At 55.3% G+C, this 27,647-nt stretch overlaps 1 protein-coding gene across 4 annotated transcripts in view; it reads left to right on the top strand.

Moving 5' to 3' along the window:
* The window catches only part of TMPRSS6 (transmembrane serine protease 6), a 35,484-nt gene continuing 7,837 nt past the window's right edge, over positions 1-27,647 (top strand). Inside the window, exons 1-12 of one of the 4 annotated variants that reach the window (XM_074375494.1) lie at positions 1-22; positions 4,075-4,271; positions 8,560-8,693; positions 9,845-9,912; positions 10,471-10,655; positions 10,924-10,965; positions 14,595-14,799; positions 17,553-17,689; positions 19,047-19,159; positions 19,468-19,577; positions 27,013-27,158; positions 27,542-27,640. In XM_074375494.1, coding sequence (XP_074231595.1) covers positions 4,076-4,271; positions 8,560-8,693; positions 9,845-9,912; positions 10,471-10,655; positions 10,924-10,965; positions 14,595-14,799; positions 17,553-17,689; positions 19,047-19,159; positions 19,468-19,577; positions 27,013-27,158; positions 27,542-27,640 — 1,435 coding nt within the window. In that variant the 5' untranslated portion in view covers positions 1-22; position 4,075. The other 3 variants (XM_010960354.3, XM_074375493.1, XM_045520689.2) reach the window with 3 other exon arrangements.

Genomic DNA, 27,647 nt, shown 5'->3' with positions numbered 1-27,647 from the left:
TCCTCTGGCCTCTCCTGTCTAGGTAAGGAGGCCCACGTGAGACCCTGCTCACGCTACCCGGGCCCCTGCACAACCCCCAATCCTCGGGCACCCCCACCTCATGCTCTAGGGGACCAGGGGCTGTAACCAGGCAGGAATGTCACCAGGCAACGGGCCTCCAGGGAGAGCTCAGATCTCCCGCACCTGACTTCCAGCCTCCAGGGTGCCCACGGGGCGGGGAGGGGTAGGCACTGCCTGGCTCCTGCCTCTGGCCTGTTTACCTGCGCTCAAGCACAGAGCTGCCCTGAAACCATCAGGAGGCCCATGGAGCCTGGGGCCACAGGCCACAGGGGACAAGGGCCAGACATCCTGGCCATGGCTGTGGGCCATTGATCCAGCCCGACCTGGCTGAGTGGGGGTGGGGAGAGACCTTGGCCGGGACAAACAGAGGCTCTGAGGCCTGCGTGCAGGCCCGGCACCCACCTGCCACTCCCAAAGGTAAGCGGGGACCTCCAGGACAGGGGATTGGGGACTATGAATGACCTGGTGACAGTGTCGACTCCGAAAGCCGGGCCTGGCTCCCTGGGGCATGAGCCTGGGGAGTGCTGGGCCTCGGTGGCCAGAGAGTGACCAGGTGAGCAGAAGGCGAGAGGTCCCCAGAGCTGGGATCAGAGGCCAGGTGTAAGGACAGGCACAGGGCAGTGGAGGGGCTGCAGGTTCTGGGTGCTGGGAGGCCCGGGGTTCAGCTGGGGCTGGTGGACTCTGGGGGAGGGACGGGGCAGGGAGAGGCCTGATTTGTCAGGCTGGGCACCCCACTCTCATTCTGCAGGTCTGGCCGAGTTGCCCCCTCCACATTCAGGTACCCGGCCTGGGCTTTCTGGTGTGGGAGACAGGCCCAGAGCCCCCCAGTGTACTAAACAGGGACAGGCTCAGGGTCGAACGCGGCTGGCTGTGTGTGTGTGTTCGCAAGTGTCTGTAAAGTACGAGTGTGCATCTGAGTTTCTGTGTCTCAGATAGGTGTGTGTGCAGCTCAGTGTGTTCCCATCTGTGTACATCTCTGTGTGAGTTTATGTGGGTATTTGCATGTAGAAGGGACTTTCACCCATCCCTCCCACACTCAGAGACACAGCTGAAGCAGCTTGTAGTCAGGACTGACTCTAGGCCAGAATGGCCTCGCTGGAGGCTCCAAGATCAGAACCCCAGCTCTATCCCTTTCTGCTCTGCCTGCCCCTGGCTGAGTGACCTTGAGTAAGTCATTTTCTCTCTCTCTGCCTCATTCAGTGGGCAGGCTGTATGCTAGATTCTATGGGCATCCAGAGGTGAATGAGACACAGGTCACTTTTCTCGTGGGGGAAAGAAACGAAGCCAGAAGCCAAAAGCCAGGCATGTAGATCTGACCAAGGGCTGCCTAGGGGAGGAGGTGACTTGCTATCCAGGGCCCCATTGCTGAGCAGGTAGCCTTGGAGCCAGCCTGTAAGGGTCCCCACCAACCTCCAGGCAGAGGGTGTGGCTGTACAAAGGTGCATCTTGTGGGCTTGTGGGGTGATGTGCATGATGGAAGTTAGGGCTACGGGGGCCAGGGCAGCAGCCTGGCCATGGAGGGTCTTGGATGCCACGGCAGTGGGTTTAGAGGTAGCTGGGAGCCCTGAGAGGATTCGGAGCATGTGAAAGGTTGGAGGTGGGCAGGGAGAGCTCCCTGATGACAACGTGGAGGACGTGCTGGAGGAAGAAATGGGAGACAGGAGGAGAGTTAGGAGGCTGCCCCGTGAGTCCCGGTGGCAGGTGATTGGGAGCCCAGGTGAACTGCCCCACCATTTGGGCTGTGTCTGATTTTGAGTTTTATACATGAGTTTTCTGAAAACAAGTTCCTGCCTGATGCACAAAGTTCTCCCAGATGGACGTGAGGGACATTAATGAGGGAGGCAAAATCCATTAATAAGGGAGGCAGTGAAGGCCTGGGTGGGGAGAGGAAAGGGAGGCCTACTGAGCATCTTATCCCGGACTGCTCTTCTTGGCGCCTCCTCTAATACTCCTATGACCTTCTCTGAGCCTCAGTTTCCCTTCGTACCCTGATGATGTGCGAGGCAGTAGAGCACAGTGGTCGGGGTGTTATTCTGGAGACAAACCACTTGGGTTTGCAGCTTGTCTTTGCTGCTAAACAACTGCATGACCTTGGCCAAGCTACTCAACCTCTCTGTGCCTCAACTTTCTTATCTGTAAAATGGGGCTAATTAGAGAACCTACCCTGACAGGGTCCATGAAGGGCTTACATGAGACAGCACGTATAAAGCACTGGAAACAATTTAAATAAATGTCAGGTGTTGTCACCTCTGTGCCCCACTGAGTTCCCAGTAGCTCCCTGGTGATCTAGAATCAGAGTAAAATAGGGGTGTGGCTCTCTGGCAGGGGGAGTGGACCTGAGGCTGAGAGAGGGCAGGAGCAGGCCCATCACTGGGCTCTCCTGGCTCTAAGCACCCCATTCAGCTTGCAGGGGACAGCCAGTTTCAGCAAGGATGCCCTGGACACTCAGGGCAGTGGGCGGGGCTGTCCCATCTTTACCACCTGTGGCCCTGGCCTCATGAAAGCCAGCAAGGCCCGCCCCACATATCCAGATGGCCTCTGGCTGGGGTGGAGGGGAGTCCTGGTCCCAGCTGGGAATTACCAGCAGTCCCTCCTCCCTTGTCTCCATGGGCCACTCAGGAGATCCCTGGATGCCAGAGCCCCTTGACTGGGACTATCTGAGCATCACAAAGGAGCCCCACTTTCAGAAATCCCAAGATACAATCCAAAGGACTCCCATCTCCTCCCTCCACACACACACACCTGGGGATGTATTTTAAAGTCACAGTGGCCCTTTTGGATGTGGCAAGGGAAGACTAACTTCCCAGGGTCTGGAATCTTTGCTGTGCCGATGGGTAGGCAGGGGAAGGGCCTTCTCTGTACTGTGGGAAACCCTGCCTGAGAAGCCAAACAGCACTCAAAAGTTTGCCTGAGGGTGTAAAGACAGAGCTGCAGGCCCAGAGCTCTGATGGGGGTGGCATTCAGGACTATTTCTTTAGGATTTGTTAATTAACAGCTCATCTACAGGAAGCAGCCCTGAGTAGCAGAAAGGGGAGGGAGTCGGACACCTGGGCTCAACTCCCACTCACCTGCTGTGTGATCTTGGGCCAGGGGCTTAGCTTCCCTGGGCTTCAGTTTTCTCATCTGCAAAATGGGTCTGATTGTCAATGCCAGATATTCAAATCACATTGGGAAAATGAGGCTAGAAAACCCCTGGACTGAGTTGTTGCTATAACATTCTGGATCTCAGTTTCCTCATCTGTCCAATGGCTGTAGAACCTCGAAAGCTGTTTGGAGGTTAAGCAAGATAATACACAGAAAATGTCCAAACAAAGTGGGCCTGAGGAAGAAGAACGCATGGGGACAATAGTCCCCACATCCCACGGTGACCAGAGGATTAAATGGGGTGATATCTGCGAAGTGTCTTGGGCAAACACTAAATGTATATTAGTTTTTATCTCCTTCCTCTTCCCCTTTTGGGCAGTGCGGAGACCAGAGGGATGGCACTCCTTGGAGGGCAGTCCCTAGCTCAGCACCGAGCTGGCTCAGGGCTTCTGGGGGAGGGCTAAGTGAATTGACTGCATCGATATTGTGGGAAGCTCTGCTATTGAGAACTAAGAGGATGGAAAAACATCCCCCAAATGGAAAGAAAGCTGAGGGCAGAAGGAGCTGCTTTACAGAAATTTGTGCTCCATGTATGTACCCCAGCTCCATCTGTGGGTGCAGCCTTTGGGGAGTGGGTTTCAGGCTATGAAACCTTTATCCGTCCTCTGACTGCAGATGCAAAGGTGGGGGTCACGGAGCCCGACCAGGTCCCGCTCTGTTGCTGGCCGTCTGGGGCTGGCTGCTTTGAGATGCACTTTCCTCCTCTGTGTATTGGCTCAGTGCCCGCTTTCAGTCACTACCACTTGGCTTCATTATCCTCCTCCTCCAAAAGGCAGAGGTGCTGTCTTGCTTCTGTGCAAGGCTGGCATTCAGTAACAACTCCCTTGCAAATGCCAGGCTGTTTCCAACACTGGTCTATTTCCTTGCCAGGATGCCCATGGCTGAGGCCCCCCAGGCAGCTGGTGGGCAGGGCGATGGAGGTGATGGCGAGGAGGCAGAGCCAGAGGGGATGTTCAAGGCCCCTGAAGACTCCAAGAGAAAAGTCCGTGACTACCTCCGCCTGGCTCCCCTGTGGCTGGCCCTGGTCATGCTGGCGTCTGTGGGCGTCCTGCTCTGGTATTTCCTAGGTAACTGCGTGGGCCCTTGGGAGAGGCACTTGGGGAGGACTTGGGGTGGTTGAGGGGGCACAGCAGGACAGACCAGGATTCCAGGCTCAGCAATGCCTAGAAACTCACTGTGTGACCTCGGACAAGCACGTCTCTCCGAGTCTCCCTTGCTGTCCTGTGAGAGGGGAACGCTGCTGCACCTACATTCTAGGTCCTGGGGCTCAGGCCAAGTGCAAATTCCTTGCTTAGGTCAAGTGCTTCCAGTTCCCAACAGCTGAGGAAAGTGTGTTCGCCCAGCACCCAGTTCTTGTGAACTGTCAAAAGGAAGTCAGTTCATTGCCTCCCCTTGCCCGCAGCCCTCCTGGGTTGCCCCTGGGGCTCAGAGCCACCTGGCTCAGCTAGGGGAGGCCCAATGGTGCTAGTGATACTTGGCACCAGTTAGTGCTTCTGCACACTTGAGCCCAACCTGGGAGCTCTTCTAGGGTGGGGACCACAGCTCTCTCACCTCTGGATCTCCAGGGCCCACCATGTGCGGAGATGAAGTGGAGGGGATGGCACAGGACTCAGGTATCCAAGGAGGTGTCCACGCACAGAGATAACTTTATAACCCAGCACGGGCACACGTGAAATTCAACCCAGAGTGAAATGGGAGTGCCTGGGGTGTCCAGAGCAGCTCAGTCCATCCCCTGGGGCCCCAGGAGCAACTGGCCCATATTCTGGGTCCATTTGTTCATCCTTCCACTCATTCATTCATTCATTCAGTACCAAGCATCTCCTATGTGCCAGCTTTCTGCCACTCACTATAAAGCCTGGTACTTGCTAGGACAGAGCAAGCTGAGGGGGTCCCAGTGGAACCCTCGCAGGGACAACATACCTTGCCCAGTGATCAGAGACTGCCCATTAAACACTCTGCAAACGTTCTATCATTCTCGTACTGACAGAATCTCCTGGTAGAATTTCAGGTTCATTGAAAGGAATGGGGACCCATTTTGGGGCAGCCACTGGGGAGAGCAGTGCAGGCGCAGCTCCAGAGGTGGGAAGCCTGGGTCTGATGCAGACCCACCTGCCGTGACGCAGGGTGGATCGTGATTCTGCTCAGAGCCGAGCACTGAGCATCGAGGGCAAGGAGTGGGAGCTATGTGCATTTCACCACCGGCAGGAAGCCAGCGCCCCAAATAGCACAGGGCTGCCGAGGCCTCCTTAAACTGTGGGATAATTGGTCTTCAGGGGAAACCACAGAGCGTCAGACTGAAGGAAGGGCCAAGAACCCGTCTGCCAATTGTCTTTCTTCCCAGAGTCTAATTTCTCCTGATGCTCCAGGAGTGAATCAGCCCCCTGGCGGGGGTGTGCTCTGTAGGGCTGAGGACCCAGGGGGTGAGTGCTCCAAAGCCTCAGCTGGGGGAAGCCGACCCCTTCCCCAGAGGGATGAGGGTAGAAGAGGCACCTCAGGAGATGTTTGAACGATTCTTCCCACCCTGGACCAGGCTGTGCTCTGGGTACCGGGCACTGGGTGAGGGGATGGATTACAGATTCACCCTGCCCGGTCTGGAAGGGAGATGGACAAGAGGCCTGTTACACTGGAGCAGGAATAGGCCTGAAGTGAGGGGTGAATGGCTGGTTAAGTGATAGCCTGACCCAGAAAGCAGCCCAGGAGAGGAGAGGGTGGAGGCTGGCTTCCGGAGGCCGGTGGGCTCTGGGCTGGTCTACTCAGATCCCTAGAGTGGGGACCTGAATGCTGCCAGCTGTAGCTCCCTGGTCCTTTCCCTGTCCTGCTCTCCTGGGCCACTGTTTTAGGCTTTCTTCTCAGACCTCCTATACCCACTACCCACTCTGCCTCCTTCTTCAATGAGAAAATGGAATGACTCAGAAGAGAAGCCCCACAGATGTCCTCCCAGCCTCACCCACGTGCTCTGCCCTCTGCTGGTCCCCACAGGTGAACCAGCCCTGCCCCGTCTAAAGCCAGCCGTCCTCCTGGCCCAGATCCTCTTTGCCCACACGGTGGCCAAGCTGCAGCCGCGGCCCCTCTCTCCTCCTGTGGCATCATCCGTCAGTGTACTGCGCCGTCTCATTGCTCCCGCACCAGATCCCTCTGGTGCCCCACCACACAGCCCTTCTCTGCTCCCCTTTGCAGCAAACCCCTGCTGTTTCAAAGTGCTGCTGCCTCCAGTTCTGCCTCTCCAGTCTCTCTGGTACCCCTTCCGGTCTGACTCCCTGCCCCCCATCCCCTCACAGTTCCAGGAGCCACTTGTCAAGGTCACCAGTTGTCACACTGCCGAATCCAATGGCCAGTCCTCATTGCATTTGACCCATCAGCAAAACTTGACCAGGCGCCTCACCCCATCCTCCTTGAAACACTTTCCTCACTTGGCTTCTGGGGCGCCCACACTGTCTTTTCCCTCAGCTCATGGTGTCTTCTCCTCCGTGTCCTTCGCCGGTGGAGAGGCTCTCCTCCACTTTGCCTCCGCCCCCTCCCTTACACACCGATGATTCCCAGATTTGCGTTTCCAGCCTGGCCTCTCCCTTGAGCTCCACTGGATCGCCGGGCCTGCCCCTCCTCCAGGATGTCTAAGGGCATCTCAGACTCCAGTCGTTCTAAACGTGACTCTCCGTCATTTCTTCCAAACCTGCACCCAACCCCCACACCCCCAGCGGTGGCCGTTTCATCCTTCCCGTTGCTCCCCTTCCTCCTCTCTTTCTTTGACACCCCAGTCCTAATTTGCCAGCCAGCAAACCCTGTCATCTCTAACTAAAATATACTCTGACCCTAATCATGTCTCTCCCTCTCCACTGCGCAGCCTGGTCCGGGCTCCATCGCCTCTCACCTGGACCACTCTCACTGGGACCGCTGCAGGAGCCGCCTATAGAGCTCCCTGCTTCTGCTCTTGACTCCTCAGAGCCTGTTTCAACACAAGGGCAGACGGATTGTTTTACAAAGCGAGTCAAGTCATCTAACTTCCCTGCTTAAACTCTCCCATGGCTCCCAGCTCACTCAGAGTAAACATCAAGGCCCTACATGACCTCCCTCCCTTCCATCACATCTCCTCCTGCTCTCCCTTTGCTCACTCTTTGCTGTTCCTCAAACACACCAGACAAGCTCCTGCCTCAGGGCCTTTGCACTTGCTGGTCCTGCTGCCTGGAAGGCTCTTTCCATAGATTAACATCCACATGGCTGACAGCATCGCTTCTTCCCTGACCTACCTGTTGTAGCCCATGCTGGCCCCTGATTTCCACAGCACTTATGTCTCTAACATGTTATGTATTAAGTCTGTTTATTGTCTTTCTTGCTAGACTAAAAGCTCCTGAGGATAAGTTTGTTTTTTCTTTATTATTTTATTCATTGTTACACTGGTATATTCCCAAGTGTTCTAGGCCAGTCCCTACACATCATAGGTTCTCAATAAATATTTGTTGAATGAATGAACTACTGAATAAGCATAGAAACCCTGGGCTATGAATCTAATCTCTTCAAATCAGCTCATAGATCTTCACAAAGCAGAAATCTGATGACATCACCCTTGATTTTTTAAACCTTTCATGGTTTCCCTTGTTCATCAGGGAAAAACCAGAATCCTGCCCTGCTGATGTCACAGCCTCTTGTTGCCCCTCCCCCCATCTGATTGCTCCAGCCAAACAGGCTTTTGACCCTGGTCCTTCATATGATCCCCCTGGGTAAGGGCCTTTGCACATGCTGTTCCATCTGCTCTGAAGGTACTTCCCTGTCTCCTCTCTTCCCAGTTTATTCTCCAGTCCTCCTATCTCAGATGGAGGGTCACCCTGGCCCAGGCTGGGTTTCTTTGTCGGTCCCCTCAACAGGACCTTGTGCTTCTGCTTCAAGACACTTATGGCAGATGAGTCCCGCGTGTTCATGTCCATGATTCTGTCTTACCCACAACTGTCAGCTCCATGTGGGAAGACATGTCTTTCTTGGTTTACTAGTGTACCCCACATAGTAGGTGCAAACTGGACAACCTGGTGGACAACACAGAGGTGCTAAACCAGGAACTTGACCTCCTGGGCCCAGGTGGGTTTCTTGGCTTTCATGTCCTAAACTGATCATTATGTCAGTTTCTTACTGGGAACTTCTAGGATGCTGTTCATCTGTGGGCCTCTCTCCTCCTTGGCATGGTGTCACTACATAAACCATGAATGACAATGACAAAGATGACGGTGATGATGGTGGTGGTGCCGTGGAGGCCCAAGATGCTGGAGGCTGAGCTGAGGATTCAGGGAGCTAGGAGAAGATGTGAGGGACACAGAAGCCTTTCCCATCTGCTCCCTTGGTTAACCTTGCTGGCTTCTTCCTGGACAGGGTACAAGGCGGAGGTGACGGTCAGCCAGGTGTACTCAGGCAGCCTCCGCGTGCTCAATCGCCACTTCTCCCAGGACCTTGCCCACCGGGAGTCCAGTGCCTTCCGCAGTGAAACCGCCAAAGCTCAGAAGATGGTAGGAAGGATTGTGGGGACAAGAAGGGAGAGGGGAGGCGTCTGATTGTGTCAAGTCAGTCGTTCATCCATCCAGAGCACTCACTGGGAGCAGAGCCCAGTTCTAGCCACAATGGTGAGAGGTGGAGGGGGGGGAAAGTTAGTGGACCTTGGGGTCAAATGCACTTGAACTAAACCCTGATTGCACCACTTAGTGGGAGCATAACCTTCGGAAAGGGCAATGCAGGGACGCTGCCAGGGCTCACCCACACCCCCTCTCCTCCCGGGCAGTGGCTAACTGCACTGGGGATGCCCTCCTGCTGCCAGCACCTTCCACCCTCAGGCTGCAGGACCACACCCTGCTCAGCAGGGCAGGCTGGAAATGCTGAGGAGTTAGTTATTCTCAGGCATAAGAGATGGAGTGGGTGGATAAATACCCCAGCTCCCTCGGCCCTTGGTGGGGGCAGTCTGAGGATGCCCCATTGTCTCCCAGAGCTCCCTGACAGACTGTGCCTCAGCCGCCCACAGCTCTGCCTGGCACCTTCACAGCCGTGTCATCTGCCTCCCTGCCTGTCTCTCTTCCCCACTGCCCACTGGGTGTTCCTCAGAGCCACCTCCCAATAAACCACTTGTCTCACATCCTTGACTCAGGACTTGCTTCTGGGGGACCAGAAGTGGGGTGAAAACAACAGTGCCTGTCTGTAGATTTGTGGTGGGGTTGAAATGAGAGAGGAGAGAGCACGGACATGGTCTCGATGCCGGTCAAAGTGCTTTAAGAACCTACAGTCCTGCCATTCCACTCTGCCATCAGCACTGTCACCGAGCATGTGCAAAAGCCAACCAGCTGAGCTCCCGTGGCTGGTGGCTGTGGGTAAGGAGGGAACTGATGGGCCCACTGGGGCTTCTCAGAGTCAAGGAGTGACTTTCAATGAGGGGAGAGGCCATTGGTGGTCCAGTCAAGGTCAGAGCTGGTGTAGGTGGAGGGGAAAAAAGCTGGAATGTCTTGTTTCCTGGAGAGGCCATTGTCCACCATGTGACCACTGGCAAGCCTCTCTACTTCCTGGTCTCCTCTGTCAAGCAGGGATGCTGGGAGGGGCAAAGGGCACCCCAAGGCAGGAGAGGGTTTCTGCAGGGGGTCACCAGCGGGGCTCTGATTGTTTCCCCTCCTTTCAGCTCAAGGAGCTCATTGCCAGCACCCGCCTGGGTACTTACTACAACTCCAGCTCCGTCTACTCCTTTGGGTGAGTCGCCCCAGCTCCCCTACCTCAACCAGCTCCTGCTAGAACCTTAGACTCAGAGAATGGGAGGGGATGCTGTAGGCTTCTGGTACAATGCCTTCATTTTTTAAAATGGGGAAATTGAGGCACAGAGAGTCTTCCTGCGTGTGACCTCCCTTCACCGAGCTTGGTTTCCCCATCTGTAGAATGGGCACCTTGGTGTGGTAGGGATTATGCTAGACAATGGCCGCAGTGCCTTTATCAAGGCCTGACATGTGAGGTCTTGGGGGTGAGGGTGGCTGTCCCATTCATGTCTGGTTCTGCCACTTACTGTCTGTGGCCTACAACCTCTTCAGCCTCAGTTTCCCCGTCTGTAAAATGGGGCTGTTGAGAGCACCCACCTCAGAGGTTGTTCAGAGGCTTCCACAAGCAGGTGGAGAGTGATACCTGGGAGGTAGTAAGCGCTCGGTAAGCCTGAGCTGCAGCTGGTGTCCTCCCCCAGCTCCCAACAGGTGCAGGGGGTGGGGCGGGGCCCCAACTTCAGGCTTCTTCCCCGGCCCCTTTCTCTTCTGCCCACCTCAGGGAGGGACCTCTCACCTGCTTCTTCTGGTTCATCCTCCAAATCCCCGAGCACCGCCAGCCAATGCTGAGCCCTGAGGTGGTGCGGGCACTGCTGGTGGAGGAGCTGCTATCCACGGCCAACAGCTCAGCCCCCGCTCCCTACAGGGCCGAGTATGAGGTGGACCCAGAGGGCCTGGTGATCCTGGGTCAGTACTGGGGAGGGGGAGTGTGGGACGGTCTGGTGAGGCCCGGGAAGGCTGCCACTGCTGGGGCTGGGATGCCCTCGGGGGGTGGGCCCCTGAGTGGCCAGGAGCCGGGACTGAGTCGGGGTGGGACACCTGGGGGAAGGTGGGCAGTTAGGGTAAATCTCAGACAGGCTGGCTCTGATGGTCTCTTCTATTTCTATTTTCATTTTGTATTTCATTTTATTTACTTATTTATTTTATCTCTATTTGTTTCGTTTCCCTTTAACAGAAGCCAGCGTGAAAGACATAGTTGCACTGAATTCCACGCTGGGTACGCGACTTTTGTTTTTCCTCTCCACTTTCCTTTTGAGTTGGTGTTTTTCTTAGCTTGGTTGAGTGTCAGGGGTCCACAGGGTTTTTATGGTGGTTGCAGGGAGCACCAGGCTGGGGTTTCCCAGGGGCCTCCACAGTGGACCCTGTGATGGGTCCTGAGTAAGGCGTAGGGGCCTGTGGGGGGAGGGGAGGAGATGTTGTGCACGTGTGAACATATGTGTGTGTCTTGTACCGAAGTGTGAGTGTGTTGCCCGGGTAGGGTGCAAGAGTGGGTATCAAATTTAGCTGCACTCTACTTTTCTATCATAGAATTCTGTTTGCCCACCATCTACTGAAGTTTCCACTGATGGTAGAAAATAATCTTGCTGCTTTGAAGTGCATCAGTCCCTTTGGCTGTAAAACTTTGTCTTTTGAGGGTATTTCTGTCACCTTCAAGGACACTCCCCCCACCTTTTCCTTCCCTTCCTCCCTCAGCCAGGCTCAACTGCCCTCTCCTCCTACACCATCCCAGTGCCCTATTGTTCAAGTCACCTTGTTTTTTCTCCAAAAGGTTCCACAGTTTCCATGCTAAGCCCTGGGAAGCAAAGCACCAGTAGGGCCACATGCCCCACAACACCAGGGAGCGCTGTCCACATTGTAGTCTGTGTGACTGGAGAGTCCTGGAGTTGTGCAGTGCACCACCTGTGCTACTGTACCTGTGGCTCTGAGCATGAGCTCCTAAATTCTCAGATTCTTCCTAGACGACCTACCTAGAGTTTCTACTCAGGGCTGAGGCCCCCTTCTCGTGAGGGAGGCAGAGTTGAAATCCTGGTTATACCTTCTCTGGCCTTCCTCTCCTCCCATGTGGCTGGTCAAATGCTTACTTACTTGAATGGGGCCAAAGTACAGTTGAAATCATGATTCTCATACGAAGATATGAGCACATGTCAAAGATTTATTTAACTCACTGATGAGGGAACCTGTAGGATGTTCCCTCCCTGTATCCAAGGAAAAGCACAAGAACTGACTGATCTCTCTACCAGTCGGTCACCTTCCACTGCATTGGTACACATGTTGTCCTGATCCTTAGTCTGGAAAGGGCCTTGCCTGTGCTGGTGTCTGTATGTCCCCAGGTTTCTGGCAGTTGCTTTGTAATTATCCTTCTTTAATTCAGTGCACATTCGGAGCCCCACCCTCCAGGAGCACAGAGTCTAATGGGGCAAGGATGACAATTCACATCCTTTAAATAGGCTTTTTGAGCACTTTATCCATGCCAGGCCCCATGCCTGCTCTGGAGACACCAGCTGACCGTGTCCTCACCCCTGCCCTCGGAGGAGCTCCAAGCCCCATGAGGGAGACAGACACATAAACAGAATCTCACAACACCAAATGCCAGTGTTGGAATAGAGGTCCCGGAGGCAGTATGGAAAGGGAATTGTTCTGCCTTGGGGACAGAGATGGACCCTGGGGGCTACAGTCCAAAGCAGAGGAAGGGACATGGCTCTAGAGGAAGGAAGGGAGTTGCTTCTGACTTGGGGGGTCCTGGAAGACTTCATGGAGGAGGGGGTGATAGACTCAGGACTGTGGGTAGGTAGGAATCTGTTAGGTCCAGGAGGCTAAAGGTCACCCTGGGCAGAGGGAGAGAGCAAAGGCCAGGCGAGGAGAACAAGGCAATTTCATTACTTTCTCCCAGGCTTCCCAAAGGTGTTCCTCATTATCAGCAGAGACCAGCACAAAGCTTTCCACTTAATCAGCCTCACCAAAAAAGTAATTATTAAAATGGCAAAAGCAAAGCATCAGCTTGGAGGAAGATTTAAAGAACACAAACACCTAGGAACAGCCAGGCACCTCTCCCCCAGTGCCCTGTCTCTTCCCTTTGCAGACGTCAGAGGTCTCTCCCTGGGGAGGTCAGCTTCCCCCTGGAGTCAGGATGACCAGGCGTCAGGAGGGGGGAGTTGAGCAAGAGGTAGCAGCATCAGGGCAGAGCCTGTTCATTCACCTCCAGTCCCTTCCTGGTCCTTGGAACCATGTAGAGAAGTAGGTGGGACAGGACTTAGTAATGTGCCCATTGGACAGAACTCAGAGTGGCTGATCTACTGGCCCAGAGTCACACAGCTGGTGAGAGGTGGCGCCAGAACTGAAACGCAGAGTGTGGACTCCCCACACACCAGGCAGCCTCCCACATCCGGGGCTCACTCCCACATCCCTACTGCTTCCTGGCAGAGCACCTATCCTCCCTGCGTCACGGGCTTATGGTGAGGTTTAAATGACATACTTACGGTCCATGGAAGAGACTGTTCACTGCCGGTCCCCAGTGCCTAAATCAAACACATAGTGTGTGCCCAATAACTATGTGGAATGGATGGATGGCACAGGTGGCAATGATGTGCAGGGTCTAGTGCTGCGTACAAAGCTCATGGACTAGACGTAAGAGAGGAGGCACAGCAGGGGTGTGGGGGTGAATGGGAGTGATGGCGAAGGAGGCGTGAAGTGAGGACAGCCCCGGGACTGGCTATGTCTGAGCCTCAAGCAGGGCCAACTGAAGAGTGACAAGTCCTAGGACTTTCTCCCCAGCTCCACCTTTTCCCTCCCCCTCAACACCCACCTAAAGAACAGTCAGTACCTGTATTGAGCACCTGCTGTGTGCAAGGCGCTATGCTGACACTCAAAGCTACACCATCCCTAAGCTTTGCAACCACCCTGTAAGGATTGTCATTACCCCCACTTGACAGAGGAGAAAACCAAGGCCTGAGAAAGATTTAGGTGGAGATTAGATGAATCTAGTCTGTCTGATCCAGGTCTGTAAAATGGGACAATAATAGAGTGGGTTTCATGGAGCTATTAAATGAGATGGTGTGTGCACAGTACTTAGCTCAGCTCCTGGCACGTATTGAGATGCTTTGCTAAGTGCAATCTGTTTATTCTCGTTGTTTGATCACCACTAGCTCGAGCTCATTTCCTCTCCCTGGGCTGCCTCTCAGCCCCACTGGAACACACTGTCTTCTCTCCACCTGAAACGAAACTCTCAGCCTGCTTCCCTTACTGCTCGGCTGCCCCTCTGGTCTCTCGGCCTCCGCAGCGTTGCTTTGCTGCTCCCAGCAGCTAGAGGAGCCTATGGTTCAACCCTACCGTGTCCCAGCCCTGCCTAACCTTCCACGGCTCCCATGGCTGCAGGAAGAAAAGGCTTCTCTCTTGGGCACGATCTGGACCCCGCCCACCTGCCTCTAAGTCCCCTGGCCTGCAGCCCTTTGCTCACACTGTGACCTCCCCCACCCCAGGACTTCCCTGGGAGCCCTCACTTCCGAGCTATTTGTCCCCGGTGGTGTTTGTATCTGTCCCTGCTATTCTTATAGCTCCCGGACAGTGACTGGACCTTTCTCTGGCACTCACCTGGCAAGGATGGAGAGCTCAGTGAGTGCTAAAAGGGTGAATGAATGAAGCCATGAACGAATGTTTGGATGAGGAGCCCAGAGATGGAAGCAGTAGGGAAACAGAAAGACAGGACATATCGCATCTGAGCTGATCTCTGTCCAACTGCTCTCCCCTCCTGACCCCTGCCCAGGCAAGGAGCTGATGGGGCTGGCACCCCCCCGGGGCTCTCCTCCCAGCTAACAGGGGGCAGGGGGCCTGTCCCTCTCTCACCTCCAGGCTGCTACCGCTACAGCTACGTGGGCCAGGGCCAGGTCCTCAGGCTGAAGGGGCCCGATCACCTGGCCTCCAGCTGCCTCTGGCACCTGCAGGGCCCCAAGGATCTCATGCTCAAACTCCGGCTCGAGTGGACGCTGGCTGACTGCCGGGACCGCCTGGCCATGTATGACGTGGCCGGGCCCCTGGAGCGGAGGCTCATCACCTCGTGAGTTCCTGGGAAGGTGGAGGGGGGAAGGTTGGAAAGTAGGGATTTTCTGAGACAGTGTTCTGAGACAAGGAAGGGGTTACGTGACCCTGGGCCCTGGGTATTTGTATCTGGGAGACAGTGAGTCTAGCCCAGAGGGAGCTAGGGAGAGGAGCCTGGAAATGGCTGTGTACTGGGGGCAGTCTCCTTCTCCTCACCCAGCCTCAGTTTCCCCATCTGTAACAAAACCATTGTACTAGATGACCCCTAAGGTCAGCTCTGGGAGGTGACATGATCTTGTTAGAATGCTTCAAAGCCTGGCGGCCCCAGACTTCCAGCCCTGCTCTGCTGCTTCCTAGCTGTGTGCCCTGAAAGGCAAGTTACTTTGCCTCTCTGAGCCTCAGTTCCCTCACCTGTAAAATGGGCTCACAGCCATATCAACCTTGCAGGGTTATTGTGAAGGTTTCAATTAGACTCTCTGTGGCCAAGATTCTCACGCGTAATAATGTTGTCCATTATTACTATACATTACATGTGTCCATTAAACATCCAGTAACTGCTATCCATTATTACTATCAATATATAGAGTCTAGTTGGGGCTGAGTCACAAAGGGCATTGAATGCCAAGAGCAATCTGAACTTTGATACTAGGTAAGTGAAGAAGAGCTGAAAGTTCTTGAGCAGAGGAGTAGGGTTTTAGTATACGATGTGGAATGCCTAAGGTGGGCAGGTGGCGTGTGGTGCGGAGACCATAAAGGGGCTGGAAATGGCCTTGGCCTCTAGGAGCCTGATCACCTCACCTCCCCACAGGGTGGGGAAGGGGTGTGGGCCTCCCAGGCTCTGTAGGCATGAGGGAGACCCTTGGGCACAGGGTCTTCTGACTTCTGTCTTGCTTGGGCCAGCCCAGCTTCCCTGCAGGGTTGGGATGGGACCGGCATGTTCAGCTCAAGGGCAGTCCTGGAGAGTGAGCTGGGCCAGAGTCCTCCCTGGGCCCCTCCCCTAGGGCCTCTCCAACTCTCTGGGCCCTGAGACTGTACACTCATCCGCACCCCTACCTCGCCCTGCCACGTGGTGACCTCAATCTGGGGTGTGTGTGGGCTGGGTTCCTGGAGGGCTCTGGGAAGCGCAGAGAAGCCAGACATCACCTGATTTCCAGGCCTGATGAGAGTGGGGGATGCTTAAGGGCTTTGGCTGAGTCTTCTCCGAGCACCCCTGTCAGCTCTGTCCCTACTCCAGGGCATTCACTCTGTCTTGGACCCTCAGAGAAGGTGTAAAATGATGAGTCAAACAAGCTTGGCCCCCCGCCCCAGACCGTGAAGGGGGACTTCAGTGGTGATGGGAAGACAGAGGAGGCGGTGTTGTGGGGGGAGTTGATGAGGCCTTGACCAACTTTCACATTCACATCATTTTAGTAACAACAAAGTCTCAGCTGCTAAGTTATTTAAAAAAGAATCCCCAACATTAAAAGCGACCATTAAAGGCAACCTCAGGGCCCTCTCAACCCTGATACCTTACCTTGCACCTCCTGGAGGAGAGGATCAGAGGAGGCAGAGAAGACAGTGCAGGAGGGTGGGGGCCACTGACAGTGAAAACAAGCGGGGGGGTGGTTAAGGCCTGAGGACGAGGAAGTGGGGACCAGTGCCTGGGCGGGCGGAGGCCAGGGGAAGGCCCATTCCCAGGACCCTACTTCCTCCTGGGGAAAGTCCTGGGACTGCTCCCTCGACTCCCTCACCAGCTGCAGGGCTACTGGGGCTGCTGTGGGTGGCGGGCATTTTTGAGGCTGTGCTTGGATCCCTCACACTTGCCTTGGGACCCGCAGTACCCCCATCACTGCCCGCTTCCACCCGTCAAGTCCGGGGCCGGGGCCGGCACACAGCACGCAGGCAGTACCTCACCGCTAGATGTTGGTGAAACCCTCTCGGGAAAGGCAGGGTCGTTATCTTCCTGGGACTTGGTTTACAGATTAAGCAAGGACTCCAGAGAATTCTATTGGAGACAAGTGGAAGTTTGGCAGAGGTTGGCAAAGGGTGAGGGGGAAGCCAGGAGCACCCCACTGAGATGGGCAGACCAGGGAGAGGCCCTAATACAGGGGGTGGGGGAGGTGCCCCCAGGCGCTGTCACAGGAAGTGCCCAGCGCAGGTCTGTCTCTGCTGTGGACCCAGCACATTCATGAGCCTCAGTTTCCCCACGTGGAAACCAAGCAGTTGACCTTGACAATCTTGGAAGAGCCTTTTCAGGGCTGACATTCCAGATCGCTAAGAGTCTGGAATTCTAAGACACCATTATTTCTTCTTCGCCTCCCACATGCCAAGCTCTGGATAGAATTCTAGGGTGCCCAAGGAGTCACCAGCACGCACACCTGTCTCATCTCTGTTCCAGCCCAGAACAAGGCCAGCAGTCAGGTGTGGCCAGCTAGAGGGCATGGCCCCAACAAGTGCCAGTGTGGTCTCCCTGCGGGGCACAGGCTGGGCACTCAGGGGTCATGGGGATTCTGAGGTGGGTAGACAGGTGTTGTGGGACTGGAGTCAGCCTGGAAGTCTGGGCAATCTCCTGACCTCTCTCCCCTGAGGAGCTGTCCTAACCCTTACAGGACCTCCAGTCAGTATCCTGGACCAGAGAGGTCAGAAATATGCCTGAGGACACACAGCAGGCTGGTCGAAGACCTGGATGTACATGCTCCCAGTCCCTCCTACTCTGCTCCTCCCAGGAGCCCGCTGCCCTCCTGGATGCCCTTCTCAGATCCTGTCCCCCACCACCTTTCTCTGTTCCACCAGGGTCTACGGCTGCAGTCGCCAGGAGCCCGTGGTGGAGGTCCTGGCGTCGGGCGCTGTCATGGCGGTGGTCTGGAAGAAGGGTCTGTACAGCTACTATGACCCCTTCGTGCTCTCCGTGCAGCCTGTGGCCTTCCAGGGTGAGGGGGCAGGGGTCCCTAGGGGAGGGGAGGGGCACAGTGGCAGAAGCAGGGGGCACTTCGGCCTTACTTTTACCTTCTTTGCTCTGGTTGGGATGGGATGGGGGAGGGAAGGTTCTGGAAGTGCTTCTGCCCTCCAGCCCCCCATGTCCCTGGCCCCCTTTCTCCCTCTGGTCTCACTTCATTTCCCCTAACTTATTCCCTTCTGCCCTTCATCTCTCCCTCATTCTCTCCCGCCCTCTTCCCTGAGTTTATTGTCTATCCTCCCTCCCTCTCTCATTCTCTCCCTATCCTGGCTCTGCTTCCAATGTCCTGGCCCCCTCCCCTGCCCCTCTTCCCTCTGCACCCACTCTGGCTGAGCCTGGAGGATGGGGTCCCACAGACAACCCTCTCACACCAAAGTTGTCCCTGGAGATGGTGTAGGGAGGGAGATTCACAGCGTTTCATAGGAAAGGCTCCCCCGGCTGCCCCTCTGAGCCCTCCCCGCTCTCTTCCTGCTCCCCCTCCCCGCTCTCTTCCTGCTCCCCCTCCCCCTCTCCCTTTCTCAGGAAGAGCACGCCCCCCCCCTTCACTCCTGCTGGCTGTCCTTGGGCCTAGATCAGCCACCATTGGGCAGGCCAAGCCAAACTTGCAGTTTCCTGGGCTCAGTGGAAGGGAGCCCCTCGCACAAGCTGCTGCCTCCCCCTGCCTCTGCCATCGCTCTGCCTCTTCCCACCCACTGTCCCCTCCCTCTCTTGGTGTCCACCCCGTTGGGCTGACAGGTGACCCTGCTGGGGTGCTGGCTGCCCTCGGGGACCCCTGGCACTGAGGAGGTGCCAGAGCTGGCCCGCTCTCATGGGTGTCTCTGACACAGCTCTAGGGAGAGTGGAATGGGGTCCTCTAAGGACCCTGGCTCCACGGAAAGGGGAGGGGCAGCTGGGGACACATCTGCTCCCCATCCCTCACCCTCTCCCTGTGTGACATCAGCCAAGTCGCTCCTCTTCTCTGAGCCTCATCTTTGGAAAGGGGAACGACTCTCCCTCCCAGCACCTGTAACTGTGAGGCTGGCACAGCAGTGAACACATTCAGTAAATGGTCACATGCTGCACAGCTGATGTCAGTAGCGAACATTTATTGAGTGCTTACTACATGCCACATCTGTTTAATCTGCTCAACTGTCCTATGGCGTATGTACTGTTATTGTTCCCATTTCACAGATGAGGAAACTGAGGCCCAAGGTCACACATTCACATGCAACCATTAGGCTCTACTGTTTAGTGGCAGTAGGGGTGGTGGGGTTTGAGCTGCCCCCTTACCTGCAGAGGTGTAAGGGAGCAGGGCTGGGGGACCTCGTGTAACTTCTTTTGTCTGGACCCAGCCTGTGAGGTGAACCTGACCCTGGAGGGCCGGCTGGAGCCGCAGGGCGTCCTCAGCACACCATACTTCCCCAGCTACTACTCACCCAGCACCCACTGCTCCTGGCACCTCACGGTGAGTGCAGCTACCCTCTGCCCAGAGCACCCTAGAGAACTCCGGGGACTCTGGCTGGGAGGGGAGCACTGTTCTGTCTCTGCTGAAGCGTCTTTAGGCTTCAGCATTGAGCCCTGGGTGCCAATCCCTTTGGAGGGAGGATGGCTTCACTGGCCATGGCGATGCCTGTTTGTTGAGTGACTAACAAACCTTGGCCCTAGCTGGAACTGTGTTGGCAGGCCTCCTGCTCCTTTTGTTGTCCTGGGAGATGGGGCCACCAGCCCAGCCACAGCCCGCAGGCCACCTGGTGACCAGCTCCTCTGTCCCAGGTGCCCTCCCTGGACTATGGCTTGGCCCTCTGGTTTGATGCCTATGCACTGCGGAGGCAGAAGTATGACATTCCGTGCACCCAGGGCCAGTGGACCATCCAGAACCGGAGGTACCCACCCCCTGGGGCTCCCTTCCTTCCCCCACTGGTGGCCTTACTTGGGAGCCCAAGTCTGGGTCCTCAGAGGAGCAGCACAGGAAGAGAGCGCTGGTGGGGCTGCTCAGTTCTGCTGCCTCACCCTTGACCCCGTCCCCGTCCCAGCCCCCAACCCGGGCCCCAGTCTCCCCCTCCTGCCACCCAAAAGCCTCAGACACACATTTGTCATCAGCCACCTTGGATGTTGATCTTAGAGTGAAATGGTTTCATCTCCTTGGATGCTGTCACCCCACTGTCTGGCACCTTGAATCCTTAAATGAGAGGATGCAGAACCACAGGTCTCAGCGGTGCCACAGCGCCTTTCCCTAAACCCATCCAAGTGCACTTGGAGGCCCCTCTTCCCTTATCCCACTCCCTGCTGTTGGCCAAAGTCAAGTGGCTCCCCTGCCAGAAAGCTGCACAGACAAGGTCAATGCCACTTTTGCTAAACTGACCACTTCCCTGGGCCACCCTGTATCATCCACATTCCCTGAGGAGTGCCCTCACTGCTTTCTGTCCTTCCCCTGGCCCCTCTGGTGACAAAGTTTCTGAGGAAGAATTGAGTCCCTTGGGGAGGTGGGCAGGACACAGCAAGGCCAGGTCACCCGAGGAGCCATCCTCAGGTCAGCCTGCCTACAGTTTGATGAGTAGGATGAGGACTGGGAAATGCCCAGTGGGGCTGGCAAGCTGGGCACCTCTGGTGGTCCTGACAGTGCCAAAGGAGTAGGGTGGGCAGGGAGGTGGGGAACGGATACAGTGCAGACGCACTTTCCCTGGTCTGGGGAGAGAGGGAGAGACCTAGGGCATTCAAGGGGGGGCGGATATTTACAATGGGAGGGGCTCCGTGTCTAAATGCTGTGTCAGAGCATCTCATAGAGGGAGAGAGGATGGTTCAGGGACAGGTGCTAAGTTGGGTGGGGTGGGGCGCAGGAGAGGGGAGGGAGGCACGCTTGGGCAGCATATCCCCTTCCCATGGCTCCATTGTTGCGAGAGGCAGAGGCTTGGGGAGGGAGGCAGGAACTGGACGTAATCTTGCAGAGTGGAGAAGTCCCCTCCCCTGGGGTCCAAGGATGTTGAAGAGAAGATTCCACATCGAATAGCAGGTTGGGCCTTTGGTCTCCCTTCCAACCCTGGAGTCCTAGGGGGCCTAACAGAGGCTGGGATTCTAATATACAAGGTTCTTGATTTCTTGGTTTCACAGATTTTGAGTCTCCAAGATTCCAATACACTAAAGTTGGGAGTTCCTAGGACCCTGGAATTCTTGGATTCTGGGGCTGGTGTCTGTGTTCACCAATGCTGGTGCTTTGTTTATCGGGTGAGCCTATTGAAAAGCATCAGCCAGACAAAAGGTGACAGGGATTGACGACTCTCATTGACTCGGCACCCTCCTTTCCAGGGGTTTTGCAATTTATCAGGGACCGAGATTAAGAGGAAGAAGAAGAAATGCCGATGGTGTGAGTTCAGGACTGTGCTGTTTAGGGGGTGACATCAGGAGGTGTGACTCTGGCCCCATGCAGGTTGGAGAGCAGAAGGCAACTTGTCACGGGTCCCAGCACGTGGGTGGCATTTCTGGGCATGGCTGCCTTGATCCTTCATGGAGCTCCCTCAGGCCCCCTGACCCTGCGCCTGCCCCACCTGAGGATGGCTGGGCTCGCCCCTCAGTGTCAGGAGCCCACAGAGTGACCCTAGAGTGGCCCATGATTCACAAGTCTCTGAATGAAGATAACATATTTTCCTGCCACTGTCTCAACCCCAGAGCCGAATCTGAGCTACACCCTCCCCTCCAGTAAGTTGTCTTTATTAGTTCTTGATGAAACGTCATTTCAAAATGGGCTGGTGAGGTGGAAAGAGCTTCAAAGCCAGACACAGCAGGGTTCAAATCCTGGCTCCTCTCCTTCCTTCTGGGCAAGGACTGTCCCCTCTCAGCCTCAGGTAACTCATCTGAAAAGTGGGCATGAAGCAGACCCCCACCCAGGGAAGAGTAAAAGGGATCACGGATGGAGGACGCTGGCTCTTGCAGGTGGGGAGAACGCAGCTGCACGGGGCACCAACCATCAATTCGTAACAGGCTCTGGACACTGCACGAGGCAGGCACGGAGCTCAGGGGCTTAAGGTGCCGTTTTTTCATCCTCAGCGACCTGGCGAGGAAGCAGGCCCCGTACTGCCCTCATGTACCGATGAGGGACTGAAGCACAGAGAGGCTAAGGCATCTGTACAAAGTCACCCAGCTCGAAACTAGAGAAGCCAGAGCTGAGTAAGGCAGTCTGATCCAGAGCGTGTGTTGGGGTGCGCGGGCCTGTGTGCGCGCGTCCGTGCACGTTTGTGTGCTCACGTAAGTGCTCACACTCATGTGGATTCTTCCCCCGGAGCCTCTGAGCAGCCGTGTCAGCTGTTCTCTCTCTTGGCCAAGGCATCCCAGCCAACCCACTGGCATCCTGCTGAGCGGACTGACAGCTTCCTTGGCTCTCACCAGTTCTGAGAGCAACCTGGGAAGTCCCATATCAGTCTTCTCAGACCTTTGTTAAGGGTCTGGGGTCCCCAGGTGGAGACTCATGTCCCCCTGCCCCCAGGCTCCTGTCCGTGTCTGACTGTGGAAGGGAAGGCAGAGGTGTACCTCCAGACCGTAAGCACCGGACAAGCCGTTTCCTCTAGTTATGATCTTTTTTTGATAATGATCATCCTATGTAGTTGCTGGGAAATTCTTTGAATGAGCATCTGTTGGAAAATCTGCTTGTGTGGGTGGCAAAGACATGAGAGGTCCGGGGAAAGGTGTAGATTTCCAGGCATAGGGTTTGCAGGGAGGGGGAGGCACAGTCCTTGGGCCCAGAATGGTCATTGATAAGGAGCAAGAGAGGGTGGGCTGGGGGAGAGGGTGTCTCACCCCGCAGGTGCCCGCGCAGTGATGAAGAGAGGCTGGCTGGGGCTCCCTCCTTTGACGGGGCATCCTTGGGCACATCACCTTATTCCTCTGAGTGCTTCTGCTTCCCCCCCAGCTTCCCTGTTTTCTACCCAGTTTCTCCCTGGCCCAGGCCTCATGCCCTTTGAGTGGCCTGGAGGTGGGGGAGGGACCTGACCTCGTGAGATCTGGCCACCAGCTGCTTGGTTTCGCAGAACCCGCTCTGGCTGGGCGTCAGCGCGGCACAGGCTTCCCCCTTTCCGGGAAACTGCCTCTTGCCAGCTTCCTCCCCTGTGATGTTACTTTTCTTGTGATCTGCCCAACCATTTCCACTTCTCGTGGGGACAGGCAGAGCCACTGGCTCCTTAGGCCTGCTGGAACCCCTCAGGCGTGGCCTGGCTGTGGGGTGGCCCTTCTTCTCCCCTAAGCCCTTGGGCGGCTACAGAGGCTCCCCGGGCACTGCCAGGTGCTGGCGATGGAGAAGGAAGAGCTCCAGCTGCTGCCTTTGATGAGCTCACAGCCTGACAACGCCAGCAGCTGGTTTTCAAAGAACTCATTTCTCACATCTGCCTTAAAGCATCCTACAAGGGAGCTATCACCCCATCCTCCAGAATGAAAATGGAAGCTTGCTGAGGTTGAGCCAGATGCCCAGGGTCACATAGCTGTTCATGTGGCAAAGTCCAGCCTCAGCCTCAGCTCTGCAGCTTCAGGACCAGCGCTCTGGCTACCAAGTCAGACACTGCGGTCCTCCCTTTGTTAGTGCTTGGCTTCTCTGACCCTCTTTCCCATTTAGCTTATCCTTAGGGAAGGGAATTTACGTGTGTGTCCATCCATCCATCCATCCATCCACCCACCAATCCATCCATCCATCCATCAATCCGTTCACCAACCCACCCTTCCACCCATCCATCCATCCATCCATCCATCCACCAACCCACTCTTCCTTCCTTCCTTCCACCCATCCATCAACCATCCATCCATCAATTCATCCACCAAACCACTCATCCACCCTTCTATCCATCCATCAATCCATCCACCAACTCACCCTTCCTTCCTTCTATTCATCCACCCATCCAGCCACCATCCTCCTCCCTGTATAGAGTTGCTGATATGCAAAAAGTTGACCAGGTCACTGCTTATCTATTGTCTGAGTGAAGCAAGAAGGAAAATTGCCCCAATACAGAGACATGAAAGAGCAAGGCAGGTCCCAGCACTTCATAGCTTAGATGAAAAGTGGGGTCCACAATCTTCATTCAGAATTCTGGTGCTCCTTGGAGAAGGTTTGCAGGGGAAGGGGCAGCATTTGATGGAGGGGGAGGAATTAGAGAGCCAGAGGGATGCATACCCTCTCCCAGAAGGCTCTGCAACAGGAACCAGAAACCAAGAGCTGCAAAGGTTCCAGGCTGTGCGTAGCTCCACGAGGCCGGCTGCATGGGGGAGAGGGAGGGAGGCAGGGAGGCAGGGAGGGACCTGGTTAGCTGGGCCATATGTGCCCTGCCTGATTCAGGTGGCCTCTGATTAATTCCAGCCAGTGTTTCTGGGGCTCATTTTTCAGAAGCAAGAATCTAGATTATTATGTGAAATTAGCTGGCAACTACATTTGGAAAAAAGCTTTTAACACTGCATAGACTAAACAGATAGACCATCTTTAGGTTGAGTGACTCGGCCTGTGTTGCCAGATTACAGCCTCTGATGTGATGGCCACTGTTAAGAAAGAGCTTTGCCGCAGGAATTCTGCCACCCCTGCCTTTGCCCCAGGTCACCAGGGTGAGAATTAAATGCTGCCCAGGTTGGGCAGGTTCTTGAGCACCAGGCTGAGCCACAGGCTTATTCTAGAATTTTCTCTTGGACGCCAGTAGAAAAATGTCCTGTCGGCAGGACTTAGAGATCTAGTCAAGGTGGTGATGACCATGCAGCCCTCAAATTCTTACAAATATATACGTTCCCGTCCCCTCCAACCCAGCTCTGGTTCCTTCCCTGTCTCTCCGCAGTCTCCCCGTGACTGTGCAGGGACAGCGTCCCAGGCCCCTGAAGCTTCAGTTAGTTCAGTGATGCTCCCGACTCCTCATTTCCCCCTGCCCTAGGTCCCCTGTCCACACCCCCAGGCAATTCTCTGGGGATAATCATCCATGATAAATTTGTTTATATACTTTAAAAACAAACAGCAACCCCCCCCCACCCCCGTGTTCCTTAGTTTTAAAAGGAAAAGAGCCAAGGTTTGCTCAGGGGCACCCCCTGGTGGTACCCCATCCCTCTGGTTCCCCTGCACTGAGTCTAGGTGCAGAGCAGTGGTTCTCAAAATTTTCCATCTCAGAACCCCTGTACACTCTTTAAAAGTATTGAACACCCCAAAGAGGTTTATACCTAGTATAAGAACCATATTTATAATCTGTATTTACAGTATTAGAAATTAAAACTGAGGACATTTAAAAATATTTATCAGTTCATTTAAAATAACAAGAAACCTATTACATTTTAATATAAAGGACATATATTTAAAAAATTAATTGTATTTCCCCAAACTAAAAGCATTCGGGAAGGAAAAAAAATAATTATTTTACATTTTTGCTGCTTTCTTTAATAATTGAATAACTAGACCACGACTGAATTCCCATTCCTGCTTCTGCATTTGGTGCGTAATGCAGATGTGATACGATAATATCACACATCACGTAGTCTATGGAAAATTCCACTCTATCCTTGTGGGAAAAGGGGAGTAAAAAGGGCAAATGATACCTGAGAATTAGTGTAAGAGTTATTTTTCCTTTGGACCCCCAGGGGTTCCAGGACCACACTTTGAGAAATGTTTATTAGCACAGGGGTGAGAATGTGGTCACTGGGGCCAGGCAGCATGGGAGGCTGTAACTTAGGCCAGATCTGAGGCGGGCCGCGGGGGGCGTGAGGGCTCAGCCTCTGGTGCTCATGCGGCATTGAGGGTTAGGGTGCCTGTCTCCCACCAGGCAGGCCGGGTGGGGCCTCCTGGGTCCTGAGGAGGCTGGATTCTGGCCCAGCTCTGAGCCTCATTTGGAAAGTTCCAGAACAGCTCCTCCTCACAGGGTGGAGTTGCTGTGAGTCCCTGTGCAGTGAGGCCTTGTGATGCTGGTGACGAGGGAGGGGCCAGACGAGAAGGTCCACCTGTGCCCCTCCCCAGCCCCACACCATGGGATGTTAAAACAACCTCAAAGCTCTATCACAGTTGTTTGTTGATTGACTCACTAATTGATTAATTGAACTGTTAAATACTTGCCATGTTCTAGATGTTCTGAGGAAGCCTCTGACCCCTGAGAATTAGGGGACCTGCTCTGTGGGCTGCTGTGGGATGTTCCCATCATGCTTTGGGGCATTCCCACCTGCTCTCTTGACTTCCTCCTACCGTCTCTGCAGAGGGCATCTTCATCTCTTCATGTAGATCTTTCTGCCCATGTTCTGGGTGTGTTTCCCTCGTCTCTAAAATCATTTCCGTTTGCTCTGTGAGGATACTGCCTTCTCTATGGGGGGCATTTCTTTGAGCTGCGGGGCCCACCCATCTGTTCTGTGAGGGTGTCCTGCATGGGATGGCAGGGACCCTAGGCTGCTCTCTCGGGAGGGTCCCACAGCTCTGGAGGCGTGGCTGTGCCTGCTCCTGAAAGCACGCCCAGTTGCTCTGTGAGGCGAGGTGTGACCAGATACCGCAGGGGATAAGCCCCCTATGCCCCCCACCCTGGAGAAGGGAGGATTCCTACCCGCTTTCTGGTGGTGGTGGGGGGGTTCCGCTTGTCTGCGGAGGTCTCCCACCTGCTCTGTGGGAACAAGGGCATCATCAGTGGGGGTCCAGCAGGGATGTGTGTGAGTGGTGTGATGTGTGTGAGTGGTGTGATGTGAGTTGGGGGTGGTCCCACCCGAGTGTGGCCACGCACTGAGAAGATGCTGCACTGCACTGTTGGTCCTGGGAGCAAGACTGGTGCCTCCCTCATGCCCGGAGAGTCACAGGGCTGTGGAGGCTTCTCAGTGGGAGGGACAGGCCTGGATGGAGAGCGAGGCCACCTTGTCACCCCACACACAGCACAGGGGACTGTCCCCTCCTGTCTGTGGAGAGTAGACCAACCAAGGGCTTTTGCCTCTACTGTCACGTTGAAGCCTTTTGTCAGATGTCAGGCCAACAGAGATGATAATTTCCCTTATTTTATAAGGGAGGAAAGTGAGGCTCAGAGAAGAACTCTGACTTGTTAGAATCTCACAGCTCCTAGGTGACTGGGACTAGAATCCTGACGTTAAATTTTATCCTGCAGGCAGTGGGGAGCCATTGAAGGCTTTTGAGCAGGAGTGACACAGCCAGGCTGCTTTCTAGATGACTGTGGGGGTGAGCAGTCACCCAAGGGGGAAGTCAGGACGGAAGAGGTGGGGGTGGAGGTCAGGATGCTGCTCCCCTTCCTCTCTGGCTGCCCTGTCCTTGCCGTCTCTGTACCCGGGGACCCAGGCTGTCCCTTCCCTTGGACCAGCTCGTGCGGCCCTGAGTCTGTCTCTGGCCCCCACCAGGCTGTGTGGCCTGCGCACCCTGCAGCCCTATGCCGAGAGGATCCCTGTGGTGGCCACCGCCGGCATCACCATCAACTTCACCTCCCAGATCTCCCTCACCGGGCCCGGCGTGCAGGTGCACTACAGCTTGTACAACCAGTCGGATCGTGAGTGTGGGCAGGCCGAGGGGTGGGGCGGGCACCCCCGAAGCCCCTGCAGCCTTTCACCATCCCTGAAAGCACCAAGAGGCCAGATGAGAGGAGTGTGTGTGCGTGTGTGTGTGTGTGTGTACAAGTGTGTAGGCATGAACATATGCACAAATGTGTGCAGCTTGGTTGTGACCACGTGTGCAAGGCAGTCACGGGCTCACAAGGTATACACACTCATACATACCCATGTGTGTGCTTTGTGCGGTGCCTGGACATGTGTGTCACGTGGACCGTGTACACAGGCGCGTGTATACGTGGGTACACACGTAAGCACACAGGTGTGGTGTGTCTGCACGTGTCTTCATGGTGACACGTGTCCTAATGGCGCCCTTCCCGTCCAGCCTGCCCGGGAGAGTTCCTCTGCTCTGTGAATGGACTCTGCGTGCCTGCCTGCGATGGGGTCAAAGACTGCCCCAACGGCCTGGATGAGAGAAACTGTGGTGAGCA

The sequence above is a fragment of the Camelus bactrianus genome, chromosome 12 (assembly GCF_048773025.1).
Source record: "Camelus bactrianus isolate YW-2024 breed Bactrian camel chromosome 12, ASM4877302v1, whole genome shotgun sequence".
Lineage (NCBI taxonomy): Eukaryota > Metazoa > Chordata > Mammalia > Artiodactyla > Camelidae > Camelus > Camelus bactrianus.
Note: the sequence above shows the minus strand (reverse complement) of the source record. Positions and strands in the feature narration are given on the sequence as shown.